The 15,254-nt window shown below is 42.0% G+C and overlaps 1 protein-coding gene across 1 annotated transcript in view; it reads left to right on the top strand.

Annotated features, from left to right (window-relative positions):
• Positions 1–3,173, top strand: part of MYCFIDRAFT_205064 (uncharacterized protein) — a gene marked incomplete at both ends in the record, with an annotated part of 5,504 nt that extends 2,331 nt beyond the window's left edge. The window contains one exon of the mRNA XM_007932667.1: positions 21–3,173. Coding sequence (XP_007930858.1) covers positions 21–3,173 — 3,153 coding nt within the window. The remainder of the gene's footprint in view (positions 1–20) is intronic.
• Positions 3,174–15,254: the final 12,081 nt, after the last annotated feature.

Genomic DNA, 15,254 nt, shown 5'->3' with positions numbered 1-15,254 from the left:
GCATTCACACTTCCATGCAGAGCAGGCCCATGGCAGCTTTGATGTGGCAGTGGTACCGAAAACTGCTTCCCGCCCTGGAATTTGAGCTTCAGGAAGCGAAGAAGACCATGACCGATATGCGCAAGATCGACGATCGCAATGTGTACGGTCCATACCTGGAGATGTTGCCCATCAAGAAAGTCGCTGCAAACACCATTCTTTTCATCATGACTCGTATGGCCAACGGCAAGGATCGAAGCACAGGAGTATACGCTTCGGAGGCCAAACTAAACAGCTTGACAGTCACGCTGTCCAAATCCATCGAGGCCGAGTGTCTTGCGAGTGTGGCGAGACAGAAAGCGTCGGCTCCTCAGAACCGCAAGACAAACACGACGTCCCACATCAGGCGGCAAGCAGTTTCAGCTTTGAAGAAGGGAATCGATAAAGCGAATACGTCGCCCAAGACAAAAGCCAAAAAGGCCAGCCAAGCCATGTTAGCAGAGGTAGAGTGGCCGCTGGTCGTACATGCTAAGCTGGGAGCGATGCTTGTGTCCAAAGTCTTAGAGTGTGCACACCTTCCGGTCACGAGACAGCACCCGAGGACGAAAGAGATGATCACTCAGATGCAGCCTGCCTTCCTGCATCGCCTCAAATACGAGAAGGGCAAGAAGACCGGCATTATAAGCCCGAACCCAGCCTTACTTGACAAGTTGCAAAGCGAGCCCGTTGGAAGTCTAATCGCGAAGCGTATGCCAATGGTCGTGGAGCCGAAACCATGGACAGGCTGGAGTGACGGCGGCTACCTACATTACTCGAATCCCGTCCTTCGCCTTCAGCAGGGCGACAAGTCCTCGAAAGAGTACTTCATGGCAGCTGACCAGAATAATGATCTGGATACACTCTACAAAGGCCTCACGGCGTTGGGCAAGGTACCATGGAAAGTACATCAAGAAGTTTTCAAAGTTCAGCTTGAGGCATGGAATTCTGGAGAGGCCATTGCGAACTTTGCACCTCTCAACCCCGAAATGAAAATGCCTCCTGAGCCAGATTCATCGGCTGATCCACTGGAGCGGAGAAAATGGCTGGCTGAGATCAGGGCACTGGACAACAAGAAGGGCGGGTACCATTCGAAACGATGTTTCCAAAACTTCCAGCTCGAAATCGCGCGCACGCTGCTCAACGAGACTCTCTACTTCCCGCACAACATGGATTTTCGAGGCCGAGCATACCCCATTCCCCCATATCTCAACCACATGGGCGCTGATAATGTGCGCGGACTTTTGGTGTTCGCGGATGGCAAAGAGCTCGGCGAGAATGGTCTCCGCTGGCTGAAGATCCACATGGCGACCGTAGCCGGCCACGACAAGGCCAGTCTGGAGGAGCGGGTAGAGTTCACTATGGGGCATCTTGACGACATCTACGATTCCGTACGTGATCCACTAGGAGGACGCAGGTGGTGGTTGCAGGCAGAAGATGCATGGCAGACTCTGGCTGCTTGCTTCGAACTCACCGCCGCCTTGGATTCCCCCGATCCGACCAAGTTCGTCTCCCACCTCCCGGTCCAGCAGGACGGGACTTGTAACGGACTGCAGCATTACGCCGCACTTGGTGGCGACAAAGCGGGAGCTGCGCAAGTGAACCTTGAGCCTAGCGACCGACCGGCTGATGTCTACACAGCAGTCGCTGAAGCCGTAAAAGCAGAGGTGGAAAAAGATGTAAAGGAAGGCAATCCCATTGCGCAGAAATTGCAAGGTCGCATCACGAGAAAGTGCGTCAAGCAACCCGTCATGACTAATGTGTACGGAGTCACCTTCTTCGGCGCACGAGCTCAGGTTCGCAAACAGCTGGAAGTCCTCTTCCCTGAGGTTACGGAATACGACACGGTCAACCTTGGGAACATGTCGCATTACGTCGCGCTGAAGATCTTCAAGTCGCTGGGAGAGATGTTTGCTGGAGCGCAAGCTATCCAAAATTGGCTGGGACAGTGTGCGGACCGAATATCAACATGCCTTACAGCCGAGCAAGTAGAGGAATTGAAGGGGCAAACAAAGAGGATAGCTCGCGCAAAGAAGTTGAAGACTGCAAAGAAGACTGGAAAGAAGGCAGCGAAGAACGCTGACAAGACAGAGGAAAGCGCAGAAGGCGTTGTTCCCGCCGACGCAGTCAAGACACCCATGGTCGCATCGCCCAAGCAGAAGAGGTCGGAGAGACGTAAGGACGAACACGCGCTGTCCAAGCCTCTGTTCAAATCCACCGTCGTCTGGACCACCCCGCTGCGCCTCCCAGTGGTCCAGCCGTACCGATCAGCGAAGTCCAAGATCGTGCTCACGAGCATGCAGGCGATTGCTTTGCAAGATCCACAAGTCTGGGACCCTGTCAGTCGACGAAAGCAACTCCAAGCTTTTCCGCCCAACTTCATTCATTCCCTGGATGCCACTCACATGCTACTGAGTGCACTCGCATGCGATCAGGAAAATATGACATTCGCAAGTATTCACGACTCGTTCTGGACCCACGCCTGCGACGTCAACCGACTGAGTGAAGTCCTCCGCGATGCTTTCATCGCCATGCACGAAGAGGACATCATTGCCCGCCTCCGTGAAGAATTCGAAACCAGATACAAAGGCTGTATGTACATGGCCTCAGTACTTGCAGACAGTCCGGTCGGACAACGCATCACTGCTCGACGGCTCGAACTCAAGGCAGAAGCCAAAGAGCGCAAGGACGAAACGATGCCGAGCGAACTAGGCCTCGAAGCAGAACGAATGCGCCTTCTCAACAGCGAAGATCCTGCCGAGAACGCCAAAGGCCAAGCAATGATTACACCTGGCAGCATTGTGCTCGCAGAATCTGACACGACCGCTTTCGCGGCCGCGACCGAGCTCGCCGGGCAAAAGCTGGGGGAGATGCCTGTCAACCCCCTTGAGGTTGAGGCTTCGGTAGAGTTGGATGCCGCAGTACTTGACGACGCTGCAGATCAGGACCTTGATGCCACTGCCGATGCAGTATCAGGGGAGAATGATGAAGAGTCGGATACCACGGTGCAGACGACGGGTGACACGAAAAAGGCCAAAACTCCGAAACGTGCTCAGCGCAAACTGTATGTGTGGCTTCCATTGACCATGCCTGAGGTTCCTGCTAAGGGAGACTTTGATGTGACGAGACTGAGAGAGTCGAGGTACTTCTTCCATTGATCCAGAGGAAGGCAAAAGACATGGTGCTCTGCAGTGTACTCCTGCGATATTTCGGCGGCATAGCGATGGGCGTTGGTGGAAATGGTGATTTGATACATGTAGAAAGCGATGCCACCACCACTTCTTTCGAGAGTGGAAGATCAATGTAAATTAGACGTACTAGCATGGTCGTCGAGCCATCGAGGCTGATGTAAGGGATGATGGAAAGAAAGAAAACTTGTACATCGTTCGAGCAATGTTTCGTGCTGATACATGGCTTGTTGTTCGATATATTGTCCCTTGCTTAGTCGTATCGAACATTGAATGGCTCGGAATGGGGAAGCTGAAGCCTCTCTGTCGCACCGAGTCGCGGACGTCTCAGCGAACCTACGCACAATTTGTGCACGGTCCACCGAGTCTGACCGTTTCGTTGTGTTGGTAGTTCTCATGCACGTGGAAAGCGGTCGTTTCTGTCAGTGGACGTTAACTTTCCTCCAAACTGGTCTCGAAGCTTGCACAAACTCAGCCAAGCCTTAACGGTTATTTTACTAAACGTCGAAGATTATCTATTAACTATACTATTAACCAAGTTATATAGATAGATAGATATTTCATTTGCCTGTTGTAGTGCCTTTCGGCCTATATAGGTCTGTTTCTATATATTGTTTTAGGTAGGAAACCAACTTAGTTAGTAAAAACCTCCCTCCTATCCTATTTATAAGTATTGATCTTCCTCGTTTCCTTATTTTCCTTCCTCTAGGGTATACTAGTATTATAGTTGTTACCCTCTAACTACCTTACCTACTACCCTACTCTTCTTTCCCCCTTTTCTTCCCTCCTTCTTATCTACTCCTTAGTTTCCTTTACTAGTGCGAATTGTTGTATAAATCCCTATTTAATAATCTACTTTACTATCCTCTTTAGGTCTTCTTTGCTCTAGATTAGCTTATCGTATTCCCTTTCTATTGCTTTTAGTCTCTAATTACTTCTACCTTCTAACTATTAGGGGCAGACTAGCAATATATACTTAGGGTTCTAAGATTAGTAGCTATATTAATAAGCCCTACTTTCAATTCCTAGGACGTTTCTTCTAAATAGGTAAGATCTAAGTCTAATATATTTAGATCTAATTTAGATAGCTAGGCTTGCCTCGGCCCTGTTTAGGTCCTTATAGAGCTAGTAGTTGTATTAACTAAATTTGATTAGTGCCTTTAGGGTTCCTAGTCTAACTTGTGTTTTGTTCTATTCCTACTCCTATAGGTATCTAGCAATTAATTCTGCTAGGCTTTGTTTCTCTCCCTTTAGCTTATCTTCCTTTAGCCTTATATTTAGTCCCTAAAGCTCTTTCTCTAGCATTTCTCTTATTAAGACTCTATATTGCTCTAGGTCTTTAACTTTCTAGAGAGTTATTTATAGTCTATCTCGCCTCCTAGTCCTAATATACTAGGCTTTTATCTTATCTAGTGCCTTTTAGATAGTCTGTTAGGCTAGGTATTCTATTGTCTTTGCTGTATATTAGTGTCTTAGTCCCTTAAAGTATTGTTTAACTAGTAGGATCCCTAATTCTATTTCTACTACCCTTATTAGTATAGTTTTATATACTCCTAGGATTTTCTTTAGGCTTTAGGTTTAGGACCTGCTAACTAGTTGCTTAATCCTCTTTAGTGTTTTCTCCTAGGCTGTCTATATCTATGCTCTATATAGTATTGCTAGCTTAACAATTACTTTATATATAACTTTAGCTTTCTCTAATGTAGCCCCCTATATAGAGGCTATAAGCCTATTAATAGATTGCATATTAGCATCTGCCCTCTACTTTGCCTTCTTTACTTATAGTCCCTAATTCAGTTTTAGATCTAGCTAGATCCCTAGTACCCTAAGCTCTGCTAATAGTTAGGTTTTAAAGCCTTAGATAGTAATTGATTGCTTTATATTATAGGTTGATTTAGCCTTGCTAAAGTAGATAAGCTAGTACTTTTCTAAGGCGAATTTTGCTCTATATCTCCTTACCTATTTTTTATATTCCTAGTGCTTCTCTTCTAGGATCTTATAGTTGGTTTCTATTGTCTTAGACTAGGCTAGGATGTTTATGTTATCTATAAACCCTAATACTGATATATTTTTTAATTCTAGGAGTAGGAGTAGGTCTACTATAAAGATAAGGAAGAGGATTAGGGAGAGTATTAATCCTTAGGGGATTCCCTTTTTAGTTAGTATTAGGTCTAATTTGAATTTGCCTAGAATAAGCTATATTGATCTTTCCTATAAGAAGGACTAGATAAATTAGACTATCTAGTTTAGTATAGCTTTCTGTTTAAGTATATATAGGAGCCTTTTATAGGAGACATTATTAAAGGCTCCTAAGATATTAAGGGAGAGGAGGATTGCTACCTAGTTTTAACTATAGTGCTAGATATACTTGATCTATTTTGTAATTAGTTCTATAGCTATTAGTATTAACCTCTTCTTTCTTCCTCCTATCTAGCCTTTAGGAAGGATGTTCCTTTCCTCGGTAAAGGTTGTTAGCCTTTTAGCGACAATTTTTTCTAGTACCTTACCTATTATATTAAGTAGGGCTATTAGTCTATAGGCCTTAAGCTATATATAGTCTTCCTTCTAGGGCTTCCTTAGCACTACTATTAGGGACTTCCTAAATAGTCTTAGGTAGTGTCCTAGTACTAGGCTTTATAAAAAGATATTAGCTAGTGCTAGGGCTAGCCCCTTCCTATATGCTTTTAGAAGTTTGTTATAGATCTTGTCTTCTCCTAGTGCCTTATTGCCTAGAATTTTCTTTAGGATCCTTTTAATAGTTTCGGGTTTGACCTAGGTATCTCTTAGTATACCTAGTAGTAGAGTCTCTTATTCTTTCTCCTTTATATCTAATAGGTCTGCTTGTACTTTTCTATAGAAGAAGTGTTAGCCTAGGGCTCTTACTTTCCCTTCTATTATAGTCTATATTTGTCCTTGTTAGTCTATAATATCCGGGAATTGTAGTAGTATGTCCTTGTCCTATTTAGGTCTCCTTACCTATTTAGCTATCCTCTATATCTCCTCTAGTTTCTTTATAATTATTCCTATTATAGATCTCTATTCTTATATCTTGTCTTTCTTAATCTAGATCTTCTTTTCTTAGTAGGCTTTGTTATAGTTGTCCTATGCTTCCTAGGTATAGGTTTATATCTACTGCCTCCTAGCCTTCCTTGCTACTTTAACCTTCCTTATATACTTATTAGTCTAGTATAGTTGCTAGTATAGTAAATGTTTCTTTACTAGGGTATGCTTTCTAGCTATCTGTTTTAGGATTCCTATTAGTTCTTCTACTGCCTTATTAATATCCTCTAGCCTTAGTAGGTACTTTATTAAGAGTTCCTCTAGTTTTAGGTCCCTTTCTAGTTCCTCCCTAATCCTGCCCTATTAGGCACCTTTCTAGTTGAGCTTCTCCTCTAGTTCCCTTTCCTAATTAGCTTAGATATTCAGCTTAATCTGTACCGGGAAGTAGTCTAATAATTCTTCTAGTTCCTAGTTGACCCTGTATCTTATAATCCTGTTCCTAATCTAATATAATATAAAGTATAGGTCTAGTATACTACTGCTTCCTCTTGCCTCCTAAGTAATTAGTCCCTTTAGGGTAACAATTTCTATTCCTTCCCTCTCTAATATATCAATCAGTCTTCCTACTAGGAAGTAGTAAGCTAGGGTAAAGTCTAAGCCCTAGAGGGGGTAGTAGAGGTTGAAATCCCTAAGTAGGATTTAGTAGGTATTCCTCTAGATAACTCTAGGTAGTCTTTCTAGGGTTTTTAGTTAGGTACTACTTCTTAAGTCTAGTAGTAGGTTGTATATATAGTAGACTTAGAGTGTACCTTAGGATGTCTCTACTTAAACTAATGTTAGGTCCCTATCCTCCTATAGTATAGCCTGCTAGGTTTCTGTATCTATCTCCTTACTAATGTAGATATATATCCTTAGGGCTCCCTAGTTGTAGATAATTGGGTAGTATCTTAGGTCTTTAACTGTTGCTAGTCTCTTTGTATATAGGTTAAGCTAGGGCTCTTAGATTGCAATAATGTAATGTTCTTTTAGGTTTAGTGCTTAAAGGAAGCTCCTCTATACCTTGTCTTTGCTCTTATTAATATTGTACTATATAATGTTTAGTAATGTTGCAATATTTATTAGGTTTTATCTATATTATTTCCCTATAAGTTTTCCTTTAGTCTTCCCTTACTTTAGACTAACATTTAACTAAGCTTTGTCTGCCCTACTTCCTTTCCTATAATGTTAAGGTATCTTAGTCTCCCTAGTTGCTAGTAACTCTCTTATGCTAGTAAGGCCCTAAATGTGAACCTATTATCTTATCTAGACCTCTTTTATAGCACTTAGCTAGGTTGCTTCTATACCTAGCTGCCCTAGCTTATTATATATCTTTTTAGTGTATTAATTCTAGCTTCCTTTACCTTCCTAGCTGCCTATATTCTTACTAGGCATTCCTTCGCCTAAGAGGGGTGTCTTTTAGTGCAGTATATATATTAGGACCAAAGAGGTTACACGTGATTGGTATGTAACCGGGCTCGAGTGAAGCTAGGGTCTCGATGCCTTAGGTAGGGCTTAGCGCTTAGCGTTAGGCTAACTTGCCTACCTTCCTCCCTCTCCTCTTAGATCTCTATCGAATACTATACTGATTTACTACTACCCTATCTACCTGCTAACATAACCCTTCTTATACAGTATTCGATCTACCCTTTAAGGGTAGTAGCTAGATAGTCCTTATTTCAAGCTTTTAGCGGTATAGCTACGAAAACTATCGATTTAACTATATTGCGCCCGAAGAACGGGACCTATACGTACTATTCTATCGAAACAACCGTACCAATTATTAAGTAAGGCCTTCTATACGGCCTATTACACTAAGTTAAGTATACTAAGCCGATATCTACTAATTCCGCTATATCCGCATCTTAGGGGCTAACAATATATTATTAGTGTCGCCCCTTATAATAGCCGGTTTATTACGAAACAACAACCGTGCTGCCGCTAGCAGCGCTAGCAACAACAACGCTAGTGGCATAGTGCCTACCGAAGTGCCTACTAAGGCTCCTACTAGAGTGCCTTCTACTAAAGTACCTCCTACTAAAGGGCCTGCTGCTAAGCCTACTAAAGAAGAACCTATAATTCTAGGTAACGATCTAGAATTGCCTGTTAACGACATTCTTAATAACATTGTTAATCGACGATATAGCTAGCTAGCCTTTAGGCCCTAGCTAGTAGCGAGACTTCAAGAAGCTACCTAAAATAGGCTTACTGCCCTACGTTAAGAACAACAGCTAAAGGATAATCTCCTCGAGATTCGCCGCCTTTAGGAGGCTCTAACAACTAACACTAAGCCGACAGTAGGGCCTTCCTCGCTATTAGTTCTAGTCTAGAAGAAGGATGCTAAACTTAAGGACTGCACCGTGTTTAATAGCTCTAGCCGAAAGCAGTATAACGACTATATTCGTAACTATAAGCTCAACTAGCGCAACGCACTAAGAGCGCTACTAGACGACTATTCCTTAGTCGTATACGCTATGCAGTACATTAATAGCGACCTAAAGCGTATATAGGATGACCATTTTAATTCCCTTTACGACTAGACCGCTATTTAGTAGCAAGACTACAAGACTATTATGCTAGATACCCTTAGAAACCCTATACTGAGGTAACAACACGCTTAGGACTAATACCTTCGAGCTAAACAAAAGACTAATCAATCGGCTCGCTTATTTAAGGCCTATTTAAAGACCCTCGAGGACGATTTACTAGCTAAGACCGACTCTATCTAGATTTCCGAAATACGCCCTAAATTGCGATAGGAATTGGTCCTTAAATTAGACCGCCGCCGTGTGTTTAAACAGACCAATCTTATACGCATTCAATTTATAGTTGAAGTCGAGACTATAGAGCGTATAGTATAGCTCTAACAACGGTTAGAATCTAAGATACGCCTAGCTACCTATCGTAGCCGCGGAGGAAACCAAGGTTCCTACTAGAACAATAGTGCTAATAATAGGAATAGTAGCAACGACCGTAGGAGAAGCCGTAGCCGACGGCTATATAGAGGAGGCCGTAACAGGGGCCGTAGAAGGGGCTCGTATCCCTATAATGCTAACCGCTCGACTAACAATAGCAGCAATAACAGCTACGGTAACAATCCCCCGACGGGATTAAAGTGCTTTAACTATAACAGCACTAACTATCTACTAGGCTAATGCGACAAACCTAAGGACTAGGCCCGAATCGACCGTGCTACCGCCGAACACCGAAAGCACCTTTTAGTAGCTAACGCTATCCCTATAAGCCAACCTTCTTATTAGTCGAAAAAAGAGTAAGCGCCGCACTAACTGTTAGCCTTATACGGCGTAAGACTATCGACATTGTACTAGCTATTACACGTACCTGTCTTATATCTAGGCGCGACACTAACTATAAGGCAAAGGTTATACTAGACCCCGGAAATTCAGTTAGCGCCCTTATTAGCTATCGCCTAGCTAAGCAATTAGACCTTCGACAACTGCCGAAGACTAACCTACCAACCCTTGCTTAGTTTAATAACGCTCGGCACTTGACCTACGGAGCCTACTATATCTATATAGCTCTAAAGGACGACCTCGGAAATGAACGCCTACTAAACTTTACTGCCTACGCGGTAGACATAGATAGCCTCCTATCCGATATTGTTATTAGCAACCCTATTCTTAAGTACTATACTATAGTTATAGACTTAGGTAGTTAATAATAGCGATTTAGAATCGCTAGGAAAGAGGATATTAAACATATCGACATTAGCGAGTGTCCTAATAATATTAGGGTCCTATTTATTAGCAACCTGACTCCCGCCTTAGCTAATCTAACTGCCGACCTGCTCGGTAGTAATAACGATAAACTAGTGCCCCCTAATAGTATAGATCCTAAACAGCTTGAGCGCATACTAGAACCTATTCGAGAGACCTATATTAATGTGTTTAAACACTACTTAGCATCGACATTGCCTATGTTTAAAGAGACGGATTATAAGATTAATATTATAGAGGGCAAAGAGGTCCCTTTTCGACCCCTCTATAACCTTAGTAAACGAGAGCTTGCTATGTTACGTAAGTACCTAGAGGAAAACCTAGCCAATAGTCGAATTCGGTATAGTAACAGCCCTGCTAGTGCACCTATCCTGTTTGTACTAAAGAAGGATAGTAGCCTACGCCTATATGTCGACTATCGTAGGCTTAATACTATTACTATTAAAGACCGCTATCCACTTCCTCTTATTAATAAGACCCTCGATCGCCTTTTAGGTGCCTACTACTATACTATACTAGATATTAAGGATGCGTACTATCGTATCTGTATTCGTAAGGGCGACGAATAGAAGACAGCCTTTCGCACTCGCTATAGCTATTTCGAGTACTTAGTTATGCTATTTAGGCTAGCTAATGCCCCTACAACGTTCTAGTCCTATATTAATCGGGCCCTGTTAGGCCTATTGGACTATCTCTATATAGTTTACCTAGATAACATCCTAGTTTATATATACTTACCTAATATTATAGAATACTAGGCCGTAGTGCGTAAGGTCCTCGACCGCCTACGAGCCTATAGACTGTATTATAAGCCTTCTAAATGTACCTTTGCTGCTAAAGAGGTGTTATTCCTTAGCTTCCTTATTTCAACCGAGGGTGTTAAGGCTAATCCTAATCGGATTAAAACCATTACTAAATAGCCTGTTCCTACGTCTATTAAGGAGCTTTAATCGTTCCTCGGTTTCGCTAATTTCTACCGCCGCTTTATTAAGGGCTATTTACGGCATATAATGCCCCTAACTAAGCTTACTAAAACCAAGGCCAACCTAACTAGAGAGTTTAAATGGACTAACAGAGCATAAGCCGCTTTTGACGGCCTAAAGCAACGCTTTACTAATGTCCCCTTGCTGCACTATTTTGTACTAAGCAAGCAGATCCGTATTGAGACTAACGCTTTATAGTTCGCTATATCGGCTATTATGTCCTAGTAATTAGATAAGGACTATTACTAGTACCTAATTGCCTTCTTTTTACGAAAGATAATCGATATAGAGCGTCGCTACGAGACCTACGAGCAAGAGCTCTTAGCTATTATCGAGGCCTTTAAGCATTAGAGGCACTATCTCGATAGTATATAGCATACTATTTAGGTCTATACGGACTATAACAACCTCCGTAGAATTACGAAGGTTACTAGGGTTATAGGTCGATAGGCTAGATAGGCCGTCTACCTCGCTAGGTTTGATTTTAATATATTATATCGGCTAGGCGTAAGCAACCCTGCTAATAGCCTATCGAGGCGACCTGATTACGATAGCGGGACTTAGCAATCTATTAATTTATTGTTTCCAACCCTATAGTATAAGATTGCTATAGCCCGTATTGTTAATAAGTACGCGTAGGATAAGCGGCTTACCGGACTCCGCGACGGCTTAAAGCATATTGATGCTCTTACTATATTAATAGTGCGTATTAAGGCAAGGGCTAAGGATATAGATAGGAGAAGTTATAATAACTCCCTAGTCGATATCGCTATATATAGTAACAGCGATTAAAGTACTAATATAGTTAATCCGGCTGCTAGTGCTATTAGATGTATATAATGCGTACCTCGTTTAATAGCGAGGGTGCTATTAAATAACCTTGCAAATAGGGATAGTCAATCGTTTATAAATAAGCTGTTACGGGCTTAGTAGAGGGACGCCTTTGCTGCTAAACGTATAGATAAGCTTGTAAGTAGGCGAAAGACTCGATCTAGTAAGAGTAATAACTAGTCGATCGATAACAAAGGTTATTTGAAGTTTAAGGGCAGATACTATGTCTCCGCTAAATATTCGATCCGATAAGAGCTTCTTAAGCGACACTATAATAGTAAGCTTGCCGGTTACTATAGTATAGAGAGGTCGTACGAGCTACTATCGCGTATATACTACTAGCTAAATAGTAAGCGGGATATAAAGGACTACGTAAACACGTGTGCCGTGTGTTAACGAGTTAAAGTACTAAAGCACTTACTATTTGGCGAGTTGTCTTTACTCCCTATTCTAAAGAAGCTATTTGTAGAGCTTATAATAGACTTTATTATAGGCCTTCTATCTACTAAACGTAGGGGCAGTAAGGATATCTTCGATGCTATCCTTGTTGTAGTAGATCGGTTTACTAAAGGCGCTCGATATATCCCGGTACGGAAGGATTGGACTGCTATTAATATAGTAGAGGCTCTATAGAGCAACATCTTCTATACCTATTAGGGGACCCCTAAGGGGATAGTCTCTAACCGGGGCACGATATTTACATCCTATTATTAGAGCGAGATATGCCTATAGCTAAGACTGAAGTATCGGCTATTAATAGCCTTCTATCTATAGACTAACGGTTAAACAGAGAGGTAGAATGCTACCCTGTAGTAGTACCTACGCAGTTACATCAACGAGAACCCTAACGACTAGGTCAACCTCCTATAGCCTGCAGAATTCGTGTACAATAATAGTGTATACTCATCTACTAAGGTTTTACTATATATAGCTATAATAGGCCAAAACGCCGCCTTACTACAAGATCTATTTACCTCGCTCGAGGCCGAGCGCAAGGAAAGGGAAGCGCGTTAAGTACCCGAAACACTAGCGGCTATTAAGAGGGTTCAGAAGATGCGAGAAATCTATACTAAGATAGCCGAGAAGTTAACAAAGGCTTAAGAGTACTAAAAGACCTACTACGACAAGTACTATACGCTAATGATCTTTAAACAAGGCGATATAGTTATACTAAGCACTAAGAACCTCCGCATCCGCAAATACCTATTACCTAATAGTAAAATAAGGCCTAAGCTCGTACTAAGATATATTAGCCTATTTCGTATCCGAGAACCGAAGGGTAGTAGCTAGGCCTATTAGTTGTAGCTTCTACCTTATTATACTATCTACGACACCTTCTATATATCCCTCCTTAAGCCGTACTACCTACGCGAAGGGGATGAAGCCCCTGCAGAATACGAAGACATACTAGCGGATAGTAAAGAGCTGTAGTCTATAGAACGTATCTTACAGCACCGGACTAGGCAAGGTAAGAAGGAGTACCTGCTAAGATAGTAAGGCTATCTACCTAAATAGGACTCGTAGGAAGCTAAAGGTTCCTTTAAAGATATAACCGAGTTGTTAGATAAGTATTAGACTAACGTAAAGAATAAGAAGAAGGCTAAAGGCTTATAATGTTACTATTAAGGCCTAGGATTAATGCTACCCCCGGGGTACTATTAGCTAACTAATTAGCTATAAGCAATTGTTAGTAACAAGAGACAATAAGACTATACTACTATAGTGAACGCGTACCGAGTGTTAACAAGCGCGCTACGACGCGTTAACCAATCGCCTGCTCTTTTAAGGACTCTACCTCCTTACTAGCGTACTCTATAAGACCCTTCTCTTAGAGCCCCCTCTTATCCCCTTATTCCGTCGAGGCCTCGAGGCCTAGGCAATCGGCGCGGCCGGCGCGGCTATGTTAGTAACGGTGTTGCGGAGTGTATTGTTAGTTAAGGAAGAAGATTAGAAGCGAGGTAAAGTTAGCGCTAAGACGACTAGCGCCGCTATTGTTAATATTACTTGCTATTGTCGCTACGCCTATAGACAAAACCTTACCTATACTACGAGCCTAAGGCACCTTTAATCAAAACTTTTATTAAAACTTTAAGGCTAAGTTAAACTATTAAGGCTTAAAAGGATTGAGTAGCTTAATAGACTAACTAACTAAGGGCAAAACTATAGAGCTAAGCTAGCTAGGGTCGATCTTGCGGACAATAGGTTACTCCTCGATCTATCTAACCCTTTAAGCGAGGCGAACCTTAACTACTACACTTATAATAGCCTTTACCTATAGAAACTAGACGAGCTGTGTTTTTTCCGAAAAGATAAGATAAGATTAACAATTAAAGGCTACTAAACCTAACTAATTAGGGCTAGCGAAACTACGAATAGTAATAGTCCTCGTAATAATAAGGACAAACCCTCGGAGCGGACATTTCTAGGTCTTTTAGAGTAGACGCAAAGAACTCGGAACGATATCACTTAGAGCGGAGGTAGGGCTGCAATACCTCGTACGTCTACCTATTATAGTAGGGAAGACGCGCTCGTATTGTAATTAGTCGATAGTCCTTAATTCTTGTAGTTATATATTACTTTATTATATATAAGGATAGCGTAGTTAGAGTTGTACATTGTGTTGTATTAGAGGTAAGGTTTGATATAGTTATATAATCGGTAGTTGTACGTTTAATTTAGCGAGGACTAAGCGGCTTATTAGACCTGCTAAGTTAGTAGCAACGGAGATTGAGATTGGAATAAAGACTAGCTACGAGGGCGCGGCCTTTAGAAGGGAAGCGTATATTAGGACCAAAGAGGTTATACGTGATTGGCATATAACCGGGCTCGAGTAAAGCTAGGGTCTCGATGCCTTAGGTAGGGCTTAGCGCTTGGCGTTAGGCTAACTTGCCTGCCTTCCTCCCTCTCCTCTTAGATCTCTATCGAATACTACACTAATTCACTACTACCCTATCTACCTGCTAATATAACCCTTCTTACAATATATATCTTGCTTCTCCCTTAGGTGCTTTGCATTCTTTAACCTAGTAATCCCCTATATAGTAGGAGCAGGTATTAGTTGTCTTTATATACTTAGCTACTAAGTATCTATAGTATTAACATTTGAAGCACTGCATTATCCTATAGTTGCTTCTATATATCTCTGTTTCTAATCTTTTAAAGTCCTAGAACAACCCCTAGTCTAGCACTATATTAGCTTACTCTATACTCCCTACCTAGATAATTAGGGAAGACTGCTTCTTAGTCTCTTCGATTTTCCTTTTAATCTATACTACTTTTGTAATCTTTAGGCCTAGGTATATAGCTTAGTTTTGTCTCTATAGGCTCTTAATATCCTATTCTTCCTTAAAGCTTCTTATTATACTATAGGCTATAATTATAAATTGCTATTAGGAGACCTTTGCTGTTTTCCCTATCTTAGTTGTCTATTCTTTTTGTATTTCTAGCTTCTTTTTGTCCTACTC

This window comes from Pseudocercospora fijiensis (assembly GCF_000340215.1).
Source record: "Pseudocercospora fijiensis CIRAD86 unplaced genomic scaffold MYCFIscaffold_9, whole genome shotgun sequence".
Taxonomy (NCBI): Eukaryota; Fungi; Ascomycota; class Dothideomycetes; order Mycosphaerellales; family Mycosphaerellaceae; genus Pseudocercospora; species Pseudocercospora fijiensis.
The sequence above is the reverse complement of the archived record's forward strand: the minus strand, read 5'-3'. Positions and strand labels throughout refer to the sequence as shown.